Raw genomic sequence first — 27,054 nt, forward strand, 5'->3', positions numbered from 1 at the left:
TCATTGCTATACATATAATAGCATGAATGAAAACAACTGTATCCGGGCCTGTTTCATATGTCAGAAATGGATTTTTATATGTTTTAGGACATTAGAAAATATGAATTGGATTTACAGGTCTGGAAATATTCAAATTAAAATGCTCACTGATGCTCCAGAAGGGAAAAACCATGCATTAAAATATAATACTATGTATTCTTTGAAGTATGGTACTATTATTTAATATTAATATGAATATAAATTAATATATTATATAATGTTAATTCATATTACTATATACCATGAATATCAGTGTACCATTGAACTCCTTCACTGTACATTGGTGACGCCACTTTTTTTTTATATTTAAAGCAATTTCTTATATTAGATCTTTCTACTGATCACAAGTAAATGCAATACATAGACTTTTTGTGATGTTTTGTGATGGATTCATATCAAGTCACTAAATATGTCCATATGCTTTCCGATCACATAGTCAAAGCACGTAATGGTTAATGTATACTTGTGGTGACCGCAACGGTGACACAGACATTTGTGTGGTGCTCAATAAAGGCTTGCCATTGGTGAGAAAATAAGAGAAGATGTGTTGTACCATCAGGATTGAGCTGTAGATGATGAGGGGTATTATAATGAAATCAGCAGTAATGTTTTCATCTGTCAGCCCATCAATCTAATCCAATGGTTTGGTGCTCAGCTGGCTTTTTAATAATGTCATACACATCCTTACTCATGGATCTCTCAGACATCAGTGATTTCTGAATGTCACTTACATTTCTGACTGTATGCAGGGTTAAAAAGAAAAATAAGAAAGAGAACAAGTTTTTAAATTCCAGTTTTAGACAGCGACATCAACATACGTTAGTAACAATCAAAACAAAACTTTTAGGGCTTATTTCTGAACATAGTTTAGAGAAAAGAAACAAAACAACTCTTGAAAGTGTATGCTCATAGTAACTGCCCACAATAAGATGAGCAAGATGAACGTTTCTTCTTTTTTAAAAGACGATTGTCAACTTGATGGATGTAGAAGTATTTTCTTCTACATCTTGAGTTTTTGTGTCTCACTCTAAGCATATGGATTCACCCAATCCTCTACCCCCCGTGGTCCTGATCTCCATGGTCTAACAGCGTCATTACAGAAATGACAATAAATTAAAGAAAAGGTGTCCTTATTTGCCCGCCGTTCTGCTTTCTGTGAAATAAATTAGTTGAGACCTCCGTGAGCAGCACAGCAGTAGGCCGAATTAATATTGTTTCTCTTGGCAGCGACTCCATGCAGAAATTCCAGGAGTCCATGGGACAGACATGCCCACAACATTAAATACAATAGGAAAAAGACTCATTGCGCACAGCGGGGAATTACTGTCTCTGTGTGTGGGGGAAATCACAAATGGCAGTTTTGTATGTAGGTATGTACACACACACACACACACACACACACACATAAAAACTGTGCATATCCATTTAGACTAAAGTTATGAGAGGGATCCATAATATAATACATTTATTTCCTAAATGTGCTTAAAATAAATTGACCTGACTGACTGAAATCGTTTTAAATCTATTACATGTTTGCTAAAAATAAATACATAAAAACAAGTTTAGTTGCAATAAAACATTTTTTCTCTACTAAGAGCTTAACTTGATTTGACAAATCTTAGATTTACCTCACGATTCACCTGTAAATGCTGTCTATTGCGAATTTAGTGTACTTTAACTTAATGTTACAGTATTTTAAAGGGTTGTTTCACACAAAAATGAAAGTTCTGTCATTAATTACTCACTCTCATTTCATTCATTTCATCTTCGGAACACTAATTAAGATATTTTTCATGAAATCTGAGAGTTCTCTGACCCTCCCATGGATACGATCACGATTTATGCAGAGAAACGTAGCATGGACATCGGTGAAATAGTTTTACATTTGTAGAAATGTAAAACTAATGATAATTATCATGAATGGATATATTATGAGTTTGTTCCTTTTTCTTGTTCATTATCTAAATGCTATTGTAATTTGATGATGTGAATTACTCTTTGAAAATTGTAGACTGTCTTAAAATAGCATGATTCATATTAGGAGTGTTCTGTTTATTTACCAGATTTTATTTTGAAGTTTCCCTCCAGGGTTCAGTTGTCCCTTATTATTATTGCCTTGACTTGATTTAAAATTGCTTTTAAATATGTATTTATAAAATGTTATTGTATTTTTGTTAATGATTAATAATACTGTATATTAAATATTATTTTATAATATATTTTACATATTTTAAATATATATATATATATATATATATATATATATATATATATATATATATATATATATTAGGGGTGTAACGATACGCGTATTCGTATTGAACCGTTCGGTACGAGGCTTTCGGTTCGGTACGCGGTACGCACTATGTACCGAACGGTTCATTGGACTAATTAATTATATTTGGAAAAAAGAATTGTGAAATATAATGATATGCATTCAACAAGGTAGCCCAATAACCCAAACGACGTAACAGGCAACGCCCCTGACACCCCCGAAGAAGAAAAAAGCACCAACTTATATGTTTATGTTATGCTGCTCAGTCAGGCGCTTGCTCACTCAGTACGCGCTGAAGGCTCGTTTAAAAAATGGCCAATGCGTTTAAAAGACCAGAAATAGAAAATCCTCCAATAACCAACAGGTCTCGTGTTTGGGTGCACTTTACCAATCGATCGGGGCATCCAAACAAGCACGGAAATCAAAATGGACTAGTACTATACTGTGTCGGAATTTCCTGAGCAGTACGATACAATTAACAGGCCTGCACGTTATTAGATAGAAGAACTGTTATAAATAGAACGTATGCAAGGGCAGTTTTGAAAACTCCACCTACTTTGCTCTTGGTATGGTGCAGCGCAAATCGCGTTGTATCTGAAGGGCAACGCTGAGCCCAGGGTCCAGCACCGCGCATACCGCGTCCTGTGTAAAAGACCCTTTGGCCATTTTCCAACGAGCCTTCAGCGCGTACTGAGTGAGCGAGCGCCTTACTCTGTAGTGGAAAACGCAGGTTTTAAGAACATGCTTAATGTAATTGAGCCCCGTTACAATATTCCTTCACGAGCCTATTTCAGCCAGAGAGTAATTCCTGCTTTGTTCCAAAAAACATAAGCCCTATAGAGAACCAATTGAGTAAAAACACACTCAATATAAAGAGTTATAGAGTTCCATATAAAAGGTTACATCTTTCTATGTGTTCATAACTACTACAACAATATGACATTTTCATTTTTTTTATTTTTTATAAGGAGCTGTTTTTGTTTATACAATATGCTGCTAAGAAAACACCATAGAATATGGGTAAAGAATAGCTCCATCATTGTTCAATGTAAAAAAAAAAAAAAAAAAAAAAAAAAACATACTTTGTTAGTTTTAATAAATAAAACATTTTTTAAAAATCAAGGAAATTTATCTGCCAATTTTTCTTTTTGCTGTATCTAAAACGTACCGAACCGTACCGAACCGAACCGTGACACCAGTGAATCGTATCGAACCGAACCGTGAATTTTGTGAACCGTTACACCCCTAATATATATATATATATATATATATATATATATATGTAAATGTTAAACAAATAATAGCATGAACAATAATCAAATGAATAATTGCTATAGTACAGTTACAATGAATGTTATAAATATTATAAGGAGTTCACTATAGCTGACTTGCATTAAATTGATCTCCATTATTGCTGTCAACATAATTGCATATTTATATTTAGTATTGTTTTAATTTAAACATTTTGTTGTTAATTCATAAAAATATGTTTTTTTATTTTGTTAATTGTTATATGAATTAATATTAATAATCAACAACCGCAAAAACATGAAATGTAAAAGTGGTTAAGAGAGACTTTAAGACTGATTCACGAGAATCATGTATACTTATACAGAAGTGACATAGTGAGTATTTCCTGCCAAAGGAAACGAATGGCCATGTGTTTCACACAGACACACATAAGCATTCTCACATGAATCAGTGGACATGTACTTTCTACTCACACACACGGCAGGCATGGGCCAGCTGATGTAGCAGATGGTTCAGGCTGGACTCAGGAAGGTGTTTGATGGGTGGAAATAGGTGTATTTAATTGCATGTCAAGTCTGACATCTCTGCCTGGGTTAAAGGGGCCTGTCTGTTCCTGTGCCTGTTAGTCCTCACAGCTCCTTCAGCCAAGACTCATCACTGTCCCTGGAAAGCATCGCTAATAGCCCACACACACACACACACACACACACACACACAAACAATAGATCTCCACTGGTTCTACACAAAGGCTGGAAATGTACACTGGACGCCTAAAAAAAAAAAAAATCACAATTAACATGCAAAAGTAGGGAAAAAATTACATTTCTAGTTACTTTTTACCAAACGACAGATTTTGTGCAACCCTAATAGTTACGTGTGTATGTGTTCGTCTGGAACCGTCACGGCTCAGTTCATGCAGTCAGATGAATGCAGTCAGTCATAGGCAATCAATCCAAAACTGGGCTCGCATGGTAATGTAGTAGGAGAGAGCAGAAGAAGAGATGATCTAGTACACACCAACCCAAAAAAAGATCGTCGAGTTCAGATGCACGCAAAAGAACTGCCAGCTTGGTTTAAAGCAACAATGTGGGAAAATTTAGGGTTCCAGAGATGCACCGGTCCACTGGCTATAAATCAGAACCGTGTTTTAGTTTTAGTTATATTTGCAATCATTTCCCAAAATGTAATTTGTGTGGAATTTTTATTAAGTCTGTAAAGTGAGAAAATGCAAACGCATAAAAGTGCAGCTATTTTGCTTACAGCGGTAAGCATTTAATGTTTTTGCACCATCCAAAGCATGTAAAGCCTGTTGTATCTTGCAGTTTTACACTCTTCTTTACCTTTCATATGAAACCCCATGCAATATCCTTCATTAAGAGTGAATCGTACTGGGTCACTTCAACCTGAGTTGAGATGCACAAATAAAGCCTGGGGTCACTGAGATTCCTAGCCAGGATTAGTCTCCGGGATCAGTGGAACAATCACTCATCAGAACCTTCATTAAAACCTGCCGTACAGCCCTCAGTGCTCAGCTGGGCGAAAATAAAGAGACGCTGACGTTAACACTGTTGCCAAGCACACAGGCTTTTTTAATTGAAAAAGTGGAAAATGCCTCTTTTATCTGGCTGTTGTGGATGGCAGATGTTTAGTGTTGCAAAAGCAGGTCAGTAGAAGCGTAAACGCACATGAACCTTCGCTCACTAACTTGGCTAATTACTTTCTTGAAGTAATGACCTGTGTCTTTTCAGACAATATGTGCGATGCTAGAGCATCCATATGGAGAGAAAAGATTTATGATTTTGGCCTTAGGACACTGCACACATTGTTTAGAGAAGCTAATGTTGCTTTGGAAGGTTTCCTGTCCTTCTCACCCATCTGCCTAATTTTTGTTGACTTGCATAGTTATTTAATGTATACTATTTATGCAAGACTATAGATTATTAAGGAATTATTTGCTTTGATCCATCTTTTATTTTTATGATCCTTACCAGTTTTCTCTCTCTTTTTCTCCTCTATAGTGTGTCCTGGCACTGATAACAAGCTCAGCACGCTGTCGGATTTGGACCAGCAGTACAAAACTCTTCGCAAGTTCTACGAGAACTGTGAGGTGGTCATGGGTAATCTGGAGATCACCAGTATTGAAAGAAACCGCAATCTGTCTTTCCTCAAGGTGAGATTATCATTGCGCTCTTTAACAGCATTTTATGGATGTCATTATGGGTACAATCAAGGAAGGGCTTGATGAAGGGCTCCTCTAATGGACAAATTATAGATTTTTGTCAGAGTAAAATGGCATATTTAATTTGATGCCTATGAAAATGAGGCTGTAGGTTTAGTTGTGCAGTCTGCTCAGTATGTTCGGTTGTGTCATTTCACAACCCATTTTTTTCCCACAAAATGTTTTGTCCACTGAATAAAAAAGTTCACAAAGGATGCTATAAAAGAAACTCTTCTGCTATAAAAGGTACTTATCTCTGCTTGGAAATAAATAAATAAAGCTTATTTATTATTTTTTTTGTTTATTTCCTGTTCTGGTATCAAGGGAGCCACAGGATGACTTAAAGTAATAGTTCAACTAAAAATGAAAGTTCTGACAATTTATTCACTCTCGAGTTGTTTTAAACCTGACAGCAAAGAAGTTTATTTCTACTGTTGAAGAAGAAGACATTTTGAAGAATGTTTGTAACCTGACAGTTGGCAATAGCCACTGACTTCCATAGTATTTTATTTTTGATTTTTTTATACACACTATCTAAGTCAATGGCTACCGTCAGCTGCTTGGTTACCAACATTAATCACAATGTATTTTTGTGTGCACAACAGTAGGGATTGGAGCTATACAAGAGTGAAACAATTATGAAAATGTTTCATTTTGGGGTGAAATATTGCTTAAAAGTACTAAAATTATTATTATTAATATATTTAAACTTAAAAATTAAAATGATATAAAGTCAAAAATGTTGGAAACCTTTGGTCTATGCTTTTGTTGTCCCGGTTTTTTTTTTTTTTTTTTAGACCTTTTCTAATCTTTGTTCTCGTCTCATGTCACTCTTACATACAGTATCAGGGTAATTTTGGGACCTGCAGAGAATAGGGGCTCATTTCCTTTGATTATCTTAAAAGTAGTGTAGTGTAGTGATCATCAGGGATGGGGAAAATTAATTAAATCAAACCCCTCTCAAGTTACAGGATCCTCCTTAATAAATCCCTAATCAGTGAAAAATAGGATGGAAAACACAAGTTTAAAGTTTTAAGGAAATAAAGTTGTGTAATTTTTTTTGTTTCCAACAAGCTGTTTTAAGAAAAGTGTCATATATTTAGACGCAGTCTAACTCAAATAATGTATCAAGTTTCATAATATATAATATTCATGCACTTTTTCTGGTATTGCCTTGTCCGCTTGTCTCATATACATGGCTGTTGAGATGTGTATTGCTTTACAAGTTTAAGATATACATAGATTGTCTGTTCAAAAGGTTATTATTACTATTTTAATTATTACTTCTTTACTCTAGTCTTCAGTGTCACATGATCCTTCAGAAATCATTCTATTTTGCTAGTATGCTCCTCAAGAAACATTTCTTCTTATTATATGGTAATAAGAAATGATAAAGTAGCATCATGGAACCTGGACTGTGTATTATCTCGATGGAACTTATACATGAATCTAATTTAAGAACTGTAAATTTTTGGCTTTAAAACATTAAACTTTTAATGTTGTGTCATCTTTTGTAAAACGTATTTTATTGTTACTTATTTATTAATATTACTTAATTCATTTTTGTCATTATTGTTTATTTTGTTTATTTATTCTTTTTTATTATTATTCTCTCTTTATTTTGAAGTCTTCCAGGGGGTGGGATGTGTTTGGATGGGTTCTAAATTTGCAAAGTTGCTTTTTGTTCTATACTACTGTTCCCAGAAGAACATTTTAATAAACAATTGTTAACGGGAAAAAAATGAGCATTATAGCATCCTGTGGTAGGTTATAATGTTTGATTGAAACTTTGATTGACAGCTCATTAAAGCCTCATCAATCCACCTGATTGTTACATCCCAGCTGAGTGGGCACATCAAGCTCAATGTCCTTGTAAGCGCAGACACAATCGCCTCTGTCTGCAACTGAAATATCTGAAAAATGTAAACTGTGTGGGTTGATGTTGTTCAGTCGTGTAGTTTTTTTTTTTTTTTTTTTTTTTTTTTTTGCAGACCGAGCAGGATTTGCAGCACAATGGGGCTTTACTCCGGTGTAATAATGCTTCAGTTGTTCTGGCTGGCTCTTGTTCTGTTACATGGGTCATTCACTCCAGTCTCCACGGTGGTTGTGAAGAGTGAAGTGGTTTCGGGCAGTAGTGAGGAAGTTGAAAATGTCTTGAGAAAATATCTGTATTACATGCATAAAACAATCTGCTGCTGCCCACAGTCTCAGAGGAATGGACACGGGAGGTTTAGAGAGATTGCTGTACATATTGGTTGCACGTTATATTATTAGTGGAAACCTAAACAAAATTCATCAAGAACTAAAAATGAAAGAAAATTTAACACTAATTAATAAAGTTAGCAGCAATTGCGGAATAATGTGGAAAATAAAATAAAATAAAATATATTGTCACTTGTTTTCTAAACAAAAATATAAAGGTTATATAGAGGTAACTGCACTGAAAAACAAAAATAGTTTTTGAAAGTGATTTTTCAAATATATGCATGCAATATCTGGACCTACATACTGGTTTTAACAGATAAATGTTGATATATGAATCGTGATATTATGTTTAAATTCTTTAAATGTGACAGAAAAAAAGTAATGTTTTAACAGACAACATTTCACGTGTTTATACCTCGTTAGTCCTTGTAGTTATCATGGTCACATATCTAAAACTCCACATGAACCACACATGTTTTTCAACATCCAGTCTTTTGATCAGTCTGTTTTTAATTGAAAATAAAATTGAAATATTCTGAAATATCCCCACTTCTTTCAGTTTTGCCCTAGCAGTGAAAGAGTACTTTTTTGTGGTGTGTGTGTGGGGGGGGGGGGGGGGTGGTCTGTTAATGAGTGACTTGAGAATAAGTAATAATTTGATTATTCTTTCACAGATTGGATCAAAGTCTTCACGATTTGTAGAATCACTGCACAAAAACTGTTGAAACATGACATTTAATTAGATTGCTGAGAATTTCAATGCACATTCAAATTAGGAGTGCTCGTGTGTGTATGTGCTTATAATGTTCATTAAAGTGATGATATTCTTTTTATTATTATTATTATTATTATTATTATTATTATTATTATTATTATTATTATTATTATTATTATTATTATTATTATTATTTAGTTTTTACATCAACACAAGCATCATAGTTTTTCTGGAAATGAAGCTTCTGTGAAGATAATCACACTGTAAGATGTAATAAAATGTTTTTTAGAATCTAATTTTAAAAGTTACATGAAAACATATCCACCTTATTCTTCTGCTATAAATAGGCTCGGCCGTTTGTACATTTTATAGGTCTTGATTCCTGTCAATTGGTTACAGCTATTTTTTTTATGTGCAAAACCGTAAATTTTGCTGATTGATATTGCATATTGGTATGTCTTACCATATTATTTGAGTTTATTATCTTAATTATGAACACACTAGTTTGTAATGCAAACAGTTTTGCCATTTACTGCCCGTTTTATTCTTCTCGTTATTTCCTTATAGCTGCTAATCTACCCAATCGCCCATAGACTTACTTCCTCGTTTAGGAATAAGGTGGATACCATCTTTGTTTTGTTTTGTTTTTCTGTCTGCATAAATATTTAGCTTACTTATATTAGACACATTTAAAGTCAACATGAAATAAAAATGGACATATTTACTTAATTGATAAAAAATGTTGATCTTATTTCATCTGTGCATTTTTTCTTTCGAGAAATGCTTTTCTCAAAAAAACAAAAAACAAAAAAAAAAGGTATTAATTTGAGGTCTGAAATGACTTTTATTTAGCTGACATCACCAAGCCCTCTAAACCTCCTGAATTACAATGAATGTCCTGTTTCATATAGAACTATTTCAAATTACAAATGGGTTGCATACACCATTTAATGTTGCCTTTAATCTACTTTATTTCCATTCTCTTAAAGATTCAACAGTTTTACTTAAATTAAAATCCTTTCAAATAAAATTGCCTTCCTGTACGGAACGTGGGCAGGACTTTGATTGGTCATTAATCAAACTTGCCCATATGAGAGCTGATTGTTCTGTTCACTGGTTTCCTCAGGGATGTTCACATTTGAAAGTTAAATTCAGCTTCCAGAGAGTTCTTTTATTTATGCTGCTGATTTATTTCAGATTCTTTTCTGTCATGAAATTGTATTGTTTGAACTCAAATAACCAAATACTGCTGTTAAGGATCTCATAGAATCATATAGCAAATTATTATTGCTTCTAATGCCTTTGAAAGCGGAGACAACTCGTATGCACATTTCAAATTTACGGTCTTTCTACCTGTAAAACAGAACTTTCATGTGCATCCATGTTTTGGCCCAATCAAATGTTCTAGAATGAGAATGTCCCATCATGATTGTGATGTAAAGCTGTTAGCTATTTTAAAAGAAAAAATAAATAAATGTTCCATTGCCTGAACTTACTGCATCAAAAGGAAATACATAATCCAAGAAAGAAAAACTATGCTAGATGGCAAGCGATTTGTGTGTGTGTGTGTGTGTGTGTGTGTGTATGTGTGTGTGTGTGTGTGTGTGTGTGTGTGTGTATTGATGCTCTATGCAGTAATGTTTTATTTTTACTTGGTCTGTATTTTTTACTTTTTATAAAATTATCAAAAATTTGTTTGTGCCCTTCCTATAGTTTTCTGTGTGACTCAGTAAGGGCCACTTGTGTACTTACAAGTGAATTTAAATGGAGCCTGTAATTTAGCTGGTGAGTGAGACAAAAAGCCACTTGACTCCTGTATTTCTGCTCTTCGATTTTAGACATCCTGCATTTTCACGCTGAAATATAATGTAGAAGAAGGGTTTTCAGTGATATAATGTCCAGAGTACGAGTAGGACTGCTGCAGGAAGTATTAATCACTGTGATGTGCTAACAGCTCTGCCTCATTATCACTGTCACTGTGAGAGCTTCAGGCAGTTTCAGTGCAAAGCTGAGTGTTACCGCGAGCTTTAAGTGATTCATTTGTTAAGGCGTGCACTTCACTAACTCATTGCTACAGCATTAGCAATTTAAGTGTGTTTAAAAGTTGTATTTATGTTTTGATAATTATATAGTTTTTTTTTTTTTTTTATATGCATGCAAGATTTTGCATGTTTGTTTGTTGTTTGCTGATTTCAATGCTTTATGAATCACAGACAATTCATGTTATTGTAAATAATAATACCAATGTTAATGTTTTGCATTTTTTCTGTCTTACCTGATAGTATCCTTTTTTTTTTCCTTTTTTAAATTGCAGAAAATGATCCTGACCATTCTCTTCGTAAGTTTTAAACTGATGGAGTGGTGTGGATTAATTGTGGATTATTGTGATTTTTTTATCTGCTGTTTAACAATCATTCCGACAGCAACCATTCATTGCAGAGGATCCTTTGTTGAGCACGGGAAGCAATGTTACATTTCTCCAAATCTGTTCTGATGGAGAAATAAAGTCATTACATCTTTACCTGATGAAAATGCATTTTTAGTTGAAAAAAGATGGTTGGACAAAAAATATTATGTAGTATTTTATGACGCTAACTAACCATATAATTGTGGATCAAGGATAGGTGTTTAAATAGTTTTCCTATCCCAGAATATAAACCACAACTGTGTATCTTCTTTACTATGGCAATTGAGACTGACTCAGCTAGGTGACATAGTCTAAAATAACAAGCTACATGGAATTCCCATATTCTAAATTGATAATGCATTCCATAAATATACTTTTTTGTGTGTGTTAATCTTTGCAGAACTCTGACTGTCACAGAATGATTTACTTGGTCTTTGCACTGGTTTACTAGTGTCCTATGGCCTGTTTATGTGACACAATAGGTCTGTTCCAACATTTAATGAGCTTCCTTACTGCCAATTGCCAGTATAGGCAGCTGCCTTCTACAGACAGCATCCAAACAGAGATGGAACCTCATAAGTGACCGATTTTTGAACCCTCTACATAGGCAGCAACCCAAATAGTGATTTACACAGGAGACTCTACTCACAATTGACTGCAGTAGTTGTACATATTGCTAAGCTAACAATAAGCCTAACTATAAAGTACCCTCAAAAGATATAGTTTTTTTTTAAGGTTTCTTAGGTTTTTAATTTAGTTTTTCTGTATTAATCTGTATATTTAAAAATGTGTGTGTTTATTTATTTTTTTCTGTTAAGTATAATACCATGCACATTTCTTTCTTCCTGATTTTTATTTAATTTTTTTTTTTTTTGAAAGAAATTAATGCTTTTATTCAGCAATGATGCATTAAATTGGGGATTGGGATTGCCTTATATGCAAAGGATGCATGAGGATGCTTAGGATGCTGCTCCATTTGACAAAACAAAGTATCAAAGCAATCTGCGTTCCATTCGAAAAATTCTGAATGGAAAAAAAAACAGACCCATTGGGTGGACCAATATTGCTATCAAGCCTGGAATTTCCTAGATTATTATTACTTTCCTGCTATTTTTATCTACAGCACTTCTAAAATGGTAAATATTATGATAGACGCAAGACTGGGTAATATTTGTATCATTTTGAGGATGTGTTTCCTACAGCAATTATTCGAGCACAGGCCAGGGCTTGTTAAAATCTTCAGTTTGTGATAATGTACAGACCATATATATAGGGTCAGGATGAACCCTACTGTATGATGGATAGTTCTGTGTCCATTGCCCTGCAGCGGTGTGGAGTTGTGTCCTTATTAGTGGGTAAACAGATGGGAGGATGGCTAAGGTGAGCTGATGTTTGAGATGCTGCTGGAAACTGCAGCCCAACAGCTTGTCCTGTTCTATTAGAGTCCATGCGTGGTGACACGGGTAGACTGTACATTGGCTTGGTTAAAAACTCTTATAAGCTACCTAACTAGAAATCATTTTTAGACATCACAAGTGTGTTCTTAATACTGTATGGTGCTCTAAACAGTAAGAACATCACTTTGGCTTATATCTAAGGCAGCATTGCATACCGTATATTCTTTACATATTACACTATCAGAGAATGCAAGCAATAAACATTAATTTAATAACATAAGATGTAACATAAAATCTTGATCATAAATAAATTATAAAAAAAGAAAGCTGTAAAGTGTTTTTCGAAGTCTTCCAAAATCTGTAAAAAACAGTATTATACTGTAAAATTGGATGAAATGTAAGCTACACTTACTGTTCCCTATCTGTCGGTCACTGCGAGTTGTCTAATGACATATGGAGTCTCACTTTTGAGGCCAATCATCTCTGAGTTTAAGAGAAAATGCCAATTTAAATTGGCTAGTGGATTTTGCATACCTGATCCACTCCCCGTGCCTACGGGCATAAATAGGCAACAGGTGCATCCACTCTTCAGATATTTGCTTCGGAGCTGAGTAGTTGATGCTATATTTTGGCTGCAAAAGTTAGCCGCTTGATTCAGCCGGGCTGAAGTTTTAGTCTCTCAAGACAGCGCTTATGATCGCGCTCACTTCCATCATGAGGGTCAGCGACCTCCAAGCATTTTCAGTAAGTGAAGAGTGCCTTGTGTTCTGGCCGGACTACTCTCACTTTGTCCTGTGACCCTCGCCTGGATACTTGCCTAAGGTGGGCAAGCTGAGAGAACAAATAGGAAAGATTTGAAGCAATCTTTCACTGAAGGTTGAAATCCCTTCCAAAAACTTTTTGTTGATGGAACGGCAGCATGGCCTTCTCCAGCAGCAAGGTACTCACCCTTTTGGTCCCCTTCATTACCAATGTCAGTGAATTTGCACGGAGGCTTTGGGAAGGTTACAACCTTAGCGTAGCTTTTGTGACAATTGAAGTGCCTCAGGGTTGTGACGGTGTTCAGGTTATGGTGTTTTCAATAGACATATGTCGTGCGACATAACTTGTAGTGACCGACAGATAGGGAATGTCTTGGTTACATACATAACCCTCGTTCCCTGATGGAGGGAAAGGAGACGTTATGTCCCCATGCCACAACCTTGAACCATTTGCTGTTGCCGGCACAAGTTCTCGGCTCCTCTGCATAAAATCTGAAGAGTGGAGGCACTTGTCACCTGTTTATACCCATAGGAATGGGAAGTGGCTCAGGTATGCAAAATCCACTAGCCAATTTTCATTGCTGTTTTCTCTTAAACTCAGAGATAACTGGCCTCCCAAGTAGAGGGTGACACGGGAGTGGATTTTCAAATCTGTCCCGTCCCACTCCCACAAAAAAAAAAATCCTGTCCCATCCCAATCCCACAAAATAACTGGGGGAAAATCCCATCCCATTTCAATCCCGGAAGAATGACTCCTGTTCCCGCCTACTCCCGGGTTGTATATATACATTTCACTCTTTATCGATTTATTTTTCATACACAGAGTTTAAAAGTTTCTTGCTCAAGTTCAAATGACCCAGACGGCAGAAACCGGATCTCGTTTGCTTTAATTGTTTTACGGGAGCACAGCGTTTGTTGTTATTTGTTATTATTTAAAAATATATATAATAATAATAATAAATAAAATAACAGGAGAGTTTCAAAGTGGCTTAGCTATTGTGTGAAAACTTTTTTTTCCTACCACATGCCAAACTAATAAAATTGTCAGCATTAAAAGGTATAATTTCTGCTTTCTGCTGTGCAAATTTTGTTTGTGATGAAAACAACCGTACATTTTCATCAGTTATTTTATCTTCAGATCGATGCATTTCTTAGAGATTTCTGCTCTATCAAAATCAGATACCAATCACAATGCTCCGCTCATACTCTGCTCGGGTGTATGCGATGCTCAGAAAAAGCACAGGTCAGAGTAGAGCGCGAATGAAACATTTAAAAGCACATGTAAATGAGAGAGTGACTTAAGCGCTGAGTTAACAGTGCTGTGAATGCATGTGGTGTTGTTCAGTATGTGACGGAGGCACCAGAACTGCAGCTGATAGAATGTGCACTGCAGCTCGATACTAAGATATTTCTTCAAGAACAGATCGTGGAGACATTTTTATCATCCATGATCAAAAATCATCATATCGCACACATATTATTTATAGAAAAGGCAGGCTATATTTGTGTATAAAGTTGGGGATCAAAGTGTATCCCCGGTCCCGGCCACTCCTGCTGACATGTTTTCCTGTCCCATCCCAATCCCATGACTGTATTGTCTGTAGCTGCCTAGATAGTAGACATTAAGGCAGTTTTGAACACAGCCCATGTGTAGTCCTGATAAACTGCATTAGCTAATATGGAAATAAAATATAGGCCTTAATTTTATCCCGGCTGTGAGGTTGTTATGGTGCCAGTTTCTGACCTGATTGCACTTAATCCCAACCCTTCTGATAGTTAAGGGCAAAACTGATCACGTATCAGCAGTTAGTAATAACTTCTGCCCTTTTTTAGAAAGCCACTGTTGTTTCCCATTCTAGCCTTCACAGTTCCTTATTAGATCTGACACAGCACTGTGCCAAGGTCTCAGAGGTGAAATAATTTCCTGAGAGCAATTACTGGCACCAGGAATGCAATGATTGCTATTATATTAAAAAGGTATGACTATAAAAGCGTATTATAATTGAACAATCACCATTTGTCTGAATAAGGCTCCATCTTTCCCTGCATCACAAGGAGAAATGCTGACCGTTTAAGCTACCAGTTTAGTGTACATTCATAATTGTTTGAAGCAACTTCATTCTTCTTTGCATGTTTCCTCAAACATTAAGTATATTACATAGTTTTTTTTATATATAATTTTTTTATTACATCTTATAAGAGACATTTGTAGGATCATGATAGCTTTAAAGTTGCAATGTAGCAAAAATAAAAATCCTTACTGTGATGTACATCATCATTGGAAAAGAAAATGATGGGCGGGGATAATTTCTCTGTTTTTGACTGGATAGAGCCAGATTTGAATGCAAGTATAATGTAAGAAAGGGTTTACGCAGACTAATTGATTAGGGAAGTTCAGCATAAACCAGTGAAAAGTCTGATGTTTCACCAGAAGAACAAGTTCTCAAAAACACCCTCCAGAATGAAGTGTTCGATTGAGGGGTACCAAGTGGTTTCGGATTCGGTTGTCTGTAATAGTATGGACAAACAGGCCCATAGCCAGCTATGAGGTCACTGTTTTGAGGTCATTATGAGGCATTTTTTTACTTGTCTTTTCCACTTAATTTGACACTTTAGAAAGGTAATAAAGTGGAAGTTGCAGTTTCGCCTTTTTTTTTTTTTTTTTTTTTTTTTCTTTTTTTTTTTAATAGCAATATCTGGCAACACTGCCACCAATTAAACTGACTGTAATAAAAAAAGCAAATGGACATGTTTTTGCTGAGAGGATAAGACATTAAGTAAGGGAACAATATATATATATATATATATATTATTATATATATTATTATTACTGTCAAAAACAGTACTGTAGCATTTGATATTAGAACACTGATCTGTAAGACAAGTAGGTTACAGAATCAATTTTCACAAAGTATGCTAAAAACATTGATAAGAACACAAGACAAAGTAACCATCTATACAGAACAGATTATTAATGAAAACTATAACAGTTATATGTTTTGTTGCATAAATAATAAGCAACTGATAAAATTATCCACCCCATAGTAAAGTATTAACACATTTTGATGCAATAAATAGGGTATGATTTAAGAATGATCATCTACATGCCTGTCTCTTTTAAAGTGTATATACAGTATATACAAATATAATGAGTTGTATTTGTAGGGGTTATTGTAGGGCAATGTAGGGCAATGCGGGCAAAAACTACTTTGAAACACAAAATGGGGTGGATTGGTTTGGGCTGGGAACAACCCAGACTCGAACCCCCCATCTCTGAAAGGCAGATGATCCAAAATCAGCGTAATGACTGACACTCACAAATCCTCTTACAAAGTCCTATAATGAAAGTTTGGTGAAACCTCCTGTGTTCCTGATATAAATATTCAGCTGTTCAACTGTATTGTTTCACTCTATGCATTTTTAATATCTACCCTGTCACAGCTGGTTTTGATCAAGCACATGTGTTGTTATGTCACCTGCTGCTTAAGTGGAACAAATAGATTGCATTTAACATTGACATTTATATTGTTTGCTCTTGGGCTGGAATGCAAAACGGGTGATTGCTGCCCTCTCAGCTTTATCATTACCACATTCTCTCAGTGATAATAACAAGTCAGCATTGCTGGCTCCGCTCCAGGAAGTGTGTGTGCACCAGTTTATCTGTTGTATACTGTCAATAAAGAATATTTCAAGACTGAATGTTTGGTTGGTGTGTGGGATTTGTACTTGTAAAGGCATCACTTTTAGCATGCTCCAAAATATCTACATAATATTAATAAAACAGAAACTATATTACTTACGTAAAACTGTACAGCTCCAAAAGTAAAAGATCCCAAAATGGAATGTGATTTTTAGCACTGAAATTAAAATCTTATTAACATTTTAAGCTCACATTCTGAGGTGGTTATCCTAGTATTAGCTTCTGCAGAATAAATATAATTTCATATTCATATTTTAAAAAGTCCCTGAGAGAAACTGCAATACCCATAATTATTTTGTTTAAGAAGTTAATACTTTTATGTAGCAAAGATGATATAAAATGATAACAAATATTAAATAAAATAATTAAATCTGAATAATTGAATGATTTCTTCAGGTGAAACTGAAGACTGGAGTAATGGATGATGCTGAAAATTCAGCTTTCCATGAAAGGAAAAATTATTAAAATATTTAAATATAATAAAATAGAAAACAGATCTTTTGAATTGTATTAATATTTCACAATATTAATGTAATAATGATCAAATAATTACAACCTTGGTGAGCATAAGAAACCTTTTTTCTTGAATGTTTTTGGTGCACAAAACCTTGGCTAACATTTAGAAGTGGACTGCAGGGAAAAAAAGAAAATAGCATAAAATGCTACAATACGGCACTGTTAAAGTGGCAAATTCATCTGCCCATTTGAACTTGACTTTTAAAACATTGCTCGGTTTGTTCAATTTGTTTCCCACAGCCTAATGTACAGACAAGTCCAGCTATTTTTCAGCTGCTCAGGCGGAGAGACTGAGTCATGCTGGCATTATTTTTTTTCAGGCAACACATGAGCGTCAGCGTGATGAGTGTGAAGATGAATATATAAAACTGGACTCCATGACGTGGTCTGTTTCATAAAAAAACTCATGAATACACAATGAAAAATATAAAAACAAATGTACAATTCTAATGATGCCTGCAGGAAGAATACAGGTGTATAGTGTGAGTGAGCATTTGGGACGTGGGTGTGTTTGATTTCTGTGAGTCCATTTGGTTCATTACTGCAATTTGAGCTAAAAGTATCTAGAGGGAGGCAGATTTTTCTCTGTGTGAGGTGAGAGATTGTGCCCTACCGTGGTCTTTGCAGTGTGACAGCAGCTTGGGCAAAGATGTGTTTGTACTTTGATATATGTTGAAGCAGTATTACAAAAACCCAGGGTTTTAATATTATAATTCTAGGTTAAAAAAAATAAATAAAAAATACATCAGTGATATTTTGAAAGTACTTTATAAATGCTGAGTTCTATATACAGTATGTGCTTTATATATGTACTCTACTGTTCAAATGTTTTAGTTTTGTAAGTTTTTTTTTTTTTTTTTTTTTTTAAATGAGTCTCTTAAAGGCTCCATTTATTTTATTAAAAATAATGTAAAATTGTGTATTACATTTTAAAATAATTGTATTTCATTTTAATATTTTAAAATATATGTTTTTCCTTTGATGGTAAAGATGCATTTTTAGCATTATTACTCCAGTCTTCAGTGTCACGTGATCCTTCAGAAATCATTCTTATATGCTGATTTGCTTCTCAATAAGTATTTCTTATCATGAATTTTGAAAAGAGTTGTGCAGCTTAATATTTTAACTGTTTAGCCACGGTGCATTTTTCAGGATTCTTTAAAAAAATTAAAATAAATAAATAAAAAGTTCAAAATGAACAGCATTTATTTGAAACAGAAATATTTTTATAAATGTATGAACTGTCAAACATTTGATCAAAAATTCATTTTGAATGCATCCTGGCTGAATTAAAGTAATACTTTCTTATTGATCCCATTTTTTTAACAGTATTATGTGTTGAAACAGTCAAATAGTATATGAGAATTAATAGGGCAAAACATCTGCCACACCAATTATAAGATTTATACGATTTTATTTTTATTTTATTTTTTTTAGTCAAGTCATTTAAATTTGTTTTGGTTTTTCCATAGTGTACCGCTTTGATTCATTGATTTATTATTTATTCCTCATCAGTCAGCCCATCTGAAATGTATAATCAAGCTAATTACTGATTACAGACTCTTTTTTATTGTCTCTCATGTCATGTGAGGACAATGGGAATCGTAATTTCTGCCCACACTATGGGATATGCTGGATTTAAGACTACATTATCTGCCAACCACTATTACTTGAAACGCAGATGGCTTGAATTGAATGGACTCCTCCATAATAATTATCCTAAAACTTGACTGACTCACAAAAAGATGGAAACTACTACAGTATTATTATAGTAGAGTGATTGTATCAGATGGAAATTACTTTACTTTGAGAAATCCCACATTACAGCTTCTTTACAATGGTGTTACCATGCTGTGTGTCCAAAAATGTTTCTAATATAGAATTCAAAAGATAGTCTTCCTTCCTTCCTTTTTTCCATCTATCCATCCATCCATCCATCCACCATCAGTGGAACATATATAACAAAAATATATTTTAAACAATATTTGTGACAGTTTAATTCCCATTGACTTCCATTGTGTTTCTTGTCCATATGGAAGTCAATGGCAACCAAAACCATTTTTTCAAAATATCTTATTTTATGTTCTACAAAAGAAAGAATGTCATACATGTTTGGAAAGACATGAGTGAGTAAATTATTTTGGGCTGGTACATGGTACATTTTAGCAGTTACTTCAATATTGACCAATCAGAATCCAGTCTCCACAGGTGCAGTATAATAATGAACTTTAGCATTGTGTCCCTGTGTGAACCAATAGTGGTTCTGACTGGCAGGTGACAGCTGTCGGTGTGTGCTTGGTCAGCTCTTCAGATGGAATTCCATGACTATACTTTCAGTGTGTGTGTGTGTGTGTGTGTGTGTGTGTGTGTGTCCGATCAGTACAGCTATATCAAATTCACTTCTTCAGCATGAAATAGACCTGTCCTCTGTGCCTGCTAATGATATGCAGTATGAAACAGTGATTGGATGTCAACATGATTGATGTGGGTGTGGAGAGGGAGGGTCCAGTGCTCTCTTGGGCCATTATCTCTTCAAATTATATCAAGGCTGACTGATGAATCGACTAATAGACTTGATGAAGAAGTTTTGGTAAAGCCTTGACTAAAGGACAAACTACATCCTTGAACTACCTAAAGCAAGTGGCTCATGGGAATCACCTGAGACTGTAGAATGCATTTGTTTAGTGAATTTCTTTTTATCTCTGCAGTCCATCCGTGAGGTGACGGGTTACGTGTTGGTGGCTCTGAATCAGTTCGACTATCTTCCTCTGGAGAACCTGCGGATCATCCGAGGAACTAAACTGTATGAAGGACGATACGCCCTGTCCATCTTTCTCAACTACAGACGAGATGGCTCCTTCGGCCTCAGACAACTCGGCCTCAAGAACCTGACAGGTATCTCTGTCTGTGTGCCTCTGTTTCTCGCCAAACAAATTCCCATCACACTTGGTTTTATGCAGTAGACATCTGATAGAAATACACAGGAAAGAGTCTGTGTGCTGACAGCAGATATCATCAGCAGAAAGGATGGATCAGGCAGCAGCACTTTTTTACTAAAATATATTGATCAGCTAATTATATGGTGTGTTCATGTAGATGATAATGTGAATTGGGCATTTAAAAAATATGGTTGTTGTTTGTTTGTTTTTTTGTTTTGTTTTTTTCTCAATTCAGTAAAATCATTGTTATTATATACTTTTTTATATTTTAATATCTTACACTGAACAAAATTATAAAATTGTTTTTGCCAACATTTTTCATGAGCTGAACTCAAATAGCTAATACTTTTTCTATGTAGACAAAAGGCCTATTTCTCTCAAAAATTGTTCAAAAATCGGTCTAAATCTGTGTTAGTGAGGACTTTGCCTTTGCCGAGATAATCCATTCACCTCACAGGTGTGGCATATCAAGATGCTGATTAGACAGCATGATTATTACACAATTGTGCCTTAACCCTCTGAGGTCTAAGGGTATTTTGGGGGCTGGAGAATCATGCCCTGACATTTGTGCTTTTTTCAGATGCTTATAAACATCTATATGGCTAAAGTCTAATATCACTGTAATCAGCACAAAGTGGGCTATACTAATATGTGAGCATATATGTACATGATTGTGTTTTTGAGAAAACAATGTTTATGCTTGGTTAGTGAAAAACTAAAAATTTTAAATCACTTGAATAAGGGCATAAAACACATACAAAGCATTGGTTCCCAGGACTTTTGAGAAATGGAGCTTGTAGCCTAAAATTTTTCTTACTAAATGATGTGAAAATCATCTTTTTTACTCACAGAAAACCAAGTGGCAACATGTATATTGAAAATAGAAGGGGACCTAGGACGGATCTTTGTGGCACTCCATATTTTACTGGTGATAAATGATGACTCCACATTTAAATAAACAAAATGGTAGTGTTTAGACAGGTAGGATCTAAACCATCTTAGAGCCTGCCCTTGAATACCTGAATAGTTTTGTAATCAATCTATGAGTATATCATGATCTATGGTGTCGAACGCAGCACTAAGATCAAGTAAAACTAGCAATGAGATGCAGCCTTCATCTGATGCAAGAAGCAAGTCATTTGTAATTTTAACAAGTGCAGTTTCTGTGCTATGGTGGGAAGTAAACGCTTTAACCAAATGACATTGCACTCAGGCACTCAGTATTTTGGGAAGTGTGCGTGCATTGAGAATCATATTTTTTCAAATAAAGTCAAGGTAACACTCATTTAACATACAGCACAGTGAAAATTATATGAATATGACAGTGGGTAAATGCATAAAGCGCAGCATAATTTTAAATCACAAGTTTTAAGTTTAAAGCATTTAATTCACACGGGCCAACCATCACACAGAGAATATGCTATCATCAGATCACATGCACACTTCACATGATCTCACAGATGGATTTGATTAAGTTTGCAAGGTTTGTGAAATTAAATATTCATTAGCCTTTTAAAGATTTGTTTATTATATGCGTATTTGCTTAATGCTGATGGCAAACGAGAAAGTATTAAAAAAAATACCTTTCTATTACTAATAATAGACATAAAAAAAAATTCTATTCATTAATTCCTTTGTTTAACCGTTCTATCTGTATTATTAGACAGACTTCTATCCGTATTAGACAGAAATGTTAAAGTCTTGAGTACCTATAGAGTAGTACTGCATCCTTCATAACTCCAAAAAGTCTTTAGTTTTATTATATTCATAAGAGAAAGATAGTCTGTACTGATTTTTCCCGGAAAAACACGAGCGTCTGTAGGCGTGACGTGTGGGCGGAGCTAAAGAATCACGAGCGCGAGTAGGCTTTTGCGCTGATAGCGTTTGGAAGCTGTGACATTACGTGAGGACAAAACCAACCAAAACAAACCATTGCTAACAGTCAGATTCAGCGTATATTTATGATCCAGAGGCTGAAATTTAACAAGAGCAGCAGCAACAACAGCGGCTCTATGTGGTATGTACTGAAACTGTATATATATTTGCTTAGCGGTTTTGGAAAATGATTAAGTTCCACTTTGTCTTTTTTTTTTTTTTAAGCTGTACATGTGGAAAGTGCAGTTTGATGACAACATCGCATGTTGTTTACTTGATGTGCTTACACTCTAAAAGCTAAGTTAACAACACAGAGATATTTGAAGCCGTTTTACTCACCGCATGCAGTTCCAACACACGATCGTGACCCTTTTTCGTTGGGACTGCATTATCCTTAAGAAATAAACGATACGCAAATCCGTCGTCAAACTCCGTTGATGCTCTGTAAAAATAAACTCCATCCACTGGTCCCTTAATGCTGTTTCTCTTTAGGTAATCTGTGCAGGGTTGTCTTGCCCTGGCAACCAAAAACATACTTCTTTTGTGACATTTCGCGACGCTCTTGCTTTGATCAGTGAAGTCTGTTGTGCTATCAGTGCTGTGCTATACGGGAGCGCGCGCTCTTCCGGGAGAAGTGCCCTCAGGACCCATATAAGGAAATTCCGCTCCATCTAACGTCACACAGAGCCATACTCGAAAAAAACTTTCCGAAACTTGTGACAAACCGGAAGGAGTATTTTTGGAACAGAAATACTCCTTCAAACGTACAACTTAATTTTTGAAACTTTGTCCATGTTTAGCATGGGAATCCAACTCTCTAACAGTATAAAAAACTCAGTATGCATGAAATAGCATTTCACCCCCCCTTTAACGACGAGTGTGAGCACTGTGTGCGCTCAGGCACTGCCACTCTCAGTGCCTTCAAAATAAAAGTCGAACACATCAGCCAAGCAGAAAAATTTCTCAGAGATGCCGATATTTGAAAATGCCAGATATCGATCGACCACTACTAAATACTAATTTAACCACGAGTTGTAATTATCTCTGGAATTAAATTTGCATTCATTTCAAAATAAGTTTTTTTTTTTTTTTTTTTATATATTTTAGAGTGGAACTTCAAGGTTTCTTGAGAGTCAGCAGAAACATACTATCTAGAGGAGGCTACATAACCCTTTGACCCCTTCAGAAAGGACAGGCTTGGTTTGATGGCTAAGTTCACTAATAGGTTCTGTGTCTGAGAATAATGCTGTAGGCTACTTTTTTTTTTTTTTTTTTTACTCCCTCCCCTTGCGTGCACACACACACACACATAGTACTTCTAAGTATGTTTTCCCATGCCCAAGGCCCTTTTGTTGACCCAAAGGGGTTAAGGATGAGAGCGAAATAGAGATAGACAGCCATCAGTATGCTCACCAGAAACGACTGCTGCCCAGTAATGATGAATTTTTTATTAACTCTATGCATTTGAGGTTTACTTACTTCGTTTAATTTGGATTTATTATTGGGCTGATAGTCCGTTTTTAATGATCTGCCAACAATGGCATATGCAATCCCCTGTGTACTGCTTATGATTACATGATTAGCTATAGCTTTCTAACATGAATGTGCTTAGAATTATTCCATTATTCCAGGGTTCCAGGTAGAGATGAAAGCATGCATCTTGCCTTCTAAGACAGAGCACCCTGATGCTTAATGGACCCTTTGATATAAAATGCAGTTGTTGTCATGTTTTATCTCTCCCATGTTCTTTCTCTACTTCTCTCACAAAACCTATAACGGTTTTGCGTCTACGTAAATCATTCAAGCAAACCTTTGAATCTCAAGGTTGCAAATAATTTAACTGTTAATAAATGTAATTACTTAATTTTGAAAATGTATTCATTTATTAAATTATTTATACCACATTGTTGATGCATTATTTTAATTTATTTGTAATATATGTTTTCTTAAATTCCACGTCATTTTAAACCGTTCTTCTGCAGAACACACATAAAAAAAGTGTACCCTATGTTGTATCTATCCAATGAAAGTCAGTGGGGCCCAATATTTTTTTCCGATGCCAACATTCTTCAAAATGCCTTAATTTTGTTCTGCAGAAGAAAGAAACTCATACTATACAATGTTTGGCACAACAAGAATGAATAATAATAGAAAACATTACCATATATATATATTTCTTCAGGGTGTTATGAGACCTGTATGCAAGTTTTATTTTGGAGTAAACCGTTCTGATAACACATGGTTGTTTACCAAATAACTGCATGAAATATTTCTTTTAAAGTTAAATTGTTGTATTATTACAGAAGAAAGAGGCGTCTGAGAAATATATGCTGTGGTCATCTTTATGGTGTTTTCAAAGTTAATGCTTACAGATCAGAATTATTTGATTGTGGAATAAAGTCAAGTATTAAGTATTCTAGAGGTCTGTGTAATAATTTATGACATTTACGCTAGGAAACTATAATAAAGAGGATGTATTATATTCCTCCATGCCAGTATTTGCAGACCATGTGATGAATAGACCATGCTCTGACCACACACTACTCTCATGCCAGTAGGTCTCAGTATGTACCATGAAAAGCAATTAGGCTAGAACTGTTAATGCATGCAGATTAGTGTCCCAATCAGATAAACTGATCCAGCCTGAATAATGCTGATAATCCCCATTTTTTGAGCAAAATAACAGAACTTAGATGGCAATTGCCTTTCTCCTGTATTTTATAATTAAAGAAGATCACAAGCTGAATTTGAAATAGATGTAGTGTGAGGCTCTGTAGTAGTATCTATGATTCATTATCGTGAAATGATAGACATAGAAATATTTTCATAGAGAGAGTTGTGTAAAGTACAATTTCCATGTTTACCAAAGCTAAAATTTAGCTGGGATACACATAAAAGGCTTTGTTTCCCCCTTTACTGACATTTAGAAAACACATATCCATGGGTTTCCATTTTGTCCTCTTCTATTTTGTTGTTGTCTATTTGAAATCATGCCAAGCATCTGAACGCGGTCTAAAGAGAACATGTCATTTCTCTCTCCATCTGTTGGCTGTGTGTTCACCCAAATGCAGCAGCATTCGCTAGATCAGTCCTCATCACATCACATTTCTTCTCAAATGCAACAATTTATGAATAAGGACATATAGAAAATGAGAGAAGGTAATACGATTGAATTTAATTTTCATTACAGCTCTGTAAACATAGAAAACACTGATTAATTAATATTAATAGAATTAATCAAATTAATCACTAATGATTTATTAAATAAAATTATAAATAAAATTAAAAATTAAAAAAATAATTTTCCACTTCAAAAACTATATATATATATTACAATCATATTAATAATACTAATTGTAGAATATTTATGAAATATATGTAAATAATAATATCAATATTTAAGTCTATAATATCAATAAATTTAATATTTGAAGCTGGTGGTTGAGAACAACTGTGCTTCAAAACTAGACATTTTAGAAATGCACTCGTTCCTTCAGTAACAGGTCTCTGTGATCTTTATCGTCCAACAGGTGAATATTTATTTTCATATATTTATTGTTGTGTGTAGCAGTCAACTTTCATTTAAATGAAAGCCCCCCATTTCCAACATACATAATAGTGAATGTGTTTGTTTACAAGACAGTGTGCCTAGACACATGTTTACTGCCTCTGTGATTGTTAAGCCCTGTTTATTCTCCACGATACTGTAAGCCATTACAGATTCTTGATGGTTTACAAGTCCCATCTCTCAGTTTGTATCCTCATCTATATGCGTGTTCACATATGTCTGATTAAATGAGTGGTCTTTATTTAAATCCCCCCACACACTTTTAAACAGTGAGGCTCATGTTTTCAGGTTTCATATTTCCACTAGGTAACACTGGCAGCTCATATGCTGGACAAACCCCTCAGATATCATTATTTACCCTATACAGTCATTTTAGTGTTTTGGTCTGGATTGTAAATAAAAAAAATATTTTATTTTATTTTATTTTATTTTATTTTTGTATATGTTATTTAATGCATCTGAATTAACAGGTAAGTAAAACAAACAATAAGATTTACACAAAATTAAGAAAATTTTATTTTGATTTGATTTATTTATTGTTATTAAAATCTATTAAAGTTTCATTTAATTAAGCTTATTTTGTCCATATAATGCATGATCACTTTTGATACAAGGTAATAATAAAGTTGTACAGTATCAAGAAAAAACAACATATTGCTATTGTTGTTATTGTTATTATTTTAATTTTTTACCTGTAGTTTTATTTTATTAATGTGTTATTTAAATGTATCATGATACATTTAATGACACTTATTTTGTCATTCATGATTCTTTTAAATAGAGAAATCTGTTTTAAAGTAAAAAAAAATAAAAAATAAATAAGACAATCTACAAAAAAATAATGGTTTAAATTTCACTTTTTGAAAGAATAATAATGTAATAATTTAAAGAAAAGTTGAAACAGGCTGATTCGGATTTTATTGTGCTGCCCCTCTCCACTTATACATTGCAATTCAGTTAAAACCAATACTGATATTCAATTTACTTTTACCTTTTTACTGATACTTTTTTTTACTAATATTTTATTTACTCTTTGCCTTTACTTTTACCTAAATGGCCATGCGGTCACTTAACCAGGGTGATGCTGACAAGTGCAGTCGTCACAGAGAACAGACTTTAATATTGTCTTAGTGTGTCTTTCTCGAGAGCAGATCATTGGCACAAGCCCAGATTCTATCGACAGCATAC

The 27,054-nt window shown here is 34.5% G+C and overlaps 1 protein-coding gene across 1 annotated transcript in view; it reads left to right on the forward strand.

Annotated features, from left to right (window-relative positions):
- Positions 1 to 27,054, forward strand: part of LOC127948436 (receptor tyrosine-protein kinase erbB-4) — a 158,851-nt gene that overhangs the window by 85,562 nt on the left and 46,235 nt on the right. The window contains exons 2-3 of the mRNA XM_052544872.1: positions 5,584 to 5,735; positions 20,193 to 20,379. Of these exons, the coding sequence (XP_052400832.1) occupies positions 5,584 to 5,735; positions 20,193 to 20,379 (339 nt within the window). The remainder of the gene's footprint in view (positions 1 to 5,583; positions 5,736 to 20,192; positions 20,380 to 27,054) is intronic.

The sequence above is a fragment of the Carassius gibelio genome, chromosome B1, assembly GCF_023724105.1.
Source record: "Carassius gibelio isolate Cgi1373 ecotype wild population from Czech Republic chromosome B1, carGib1.2-hapl.c, whole genome shotgun sequence".
Classification (NCBI taxonomy): domain Eukaryota; kingdom Metazoa; phylum Chordata; class Actinopteri; order Cypriniformes; family Cyprinidae; genus Carassius; species Carassius gibelio.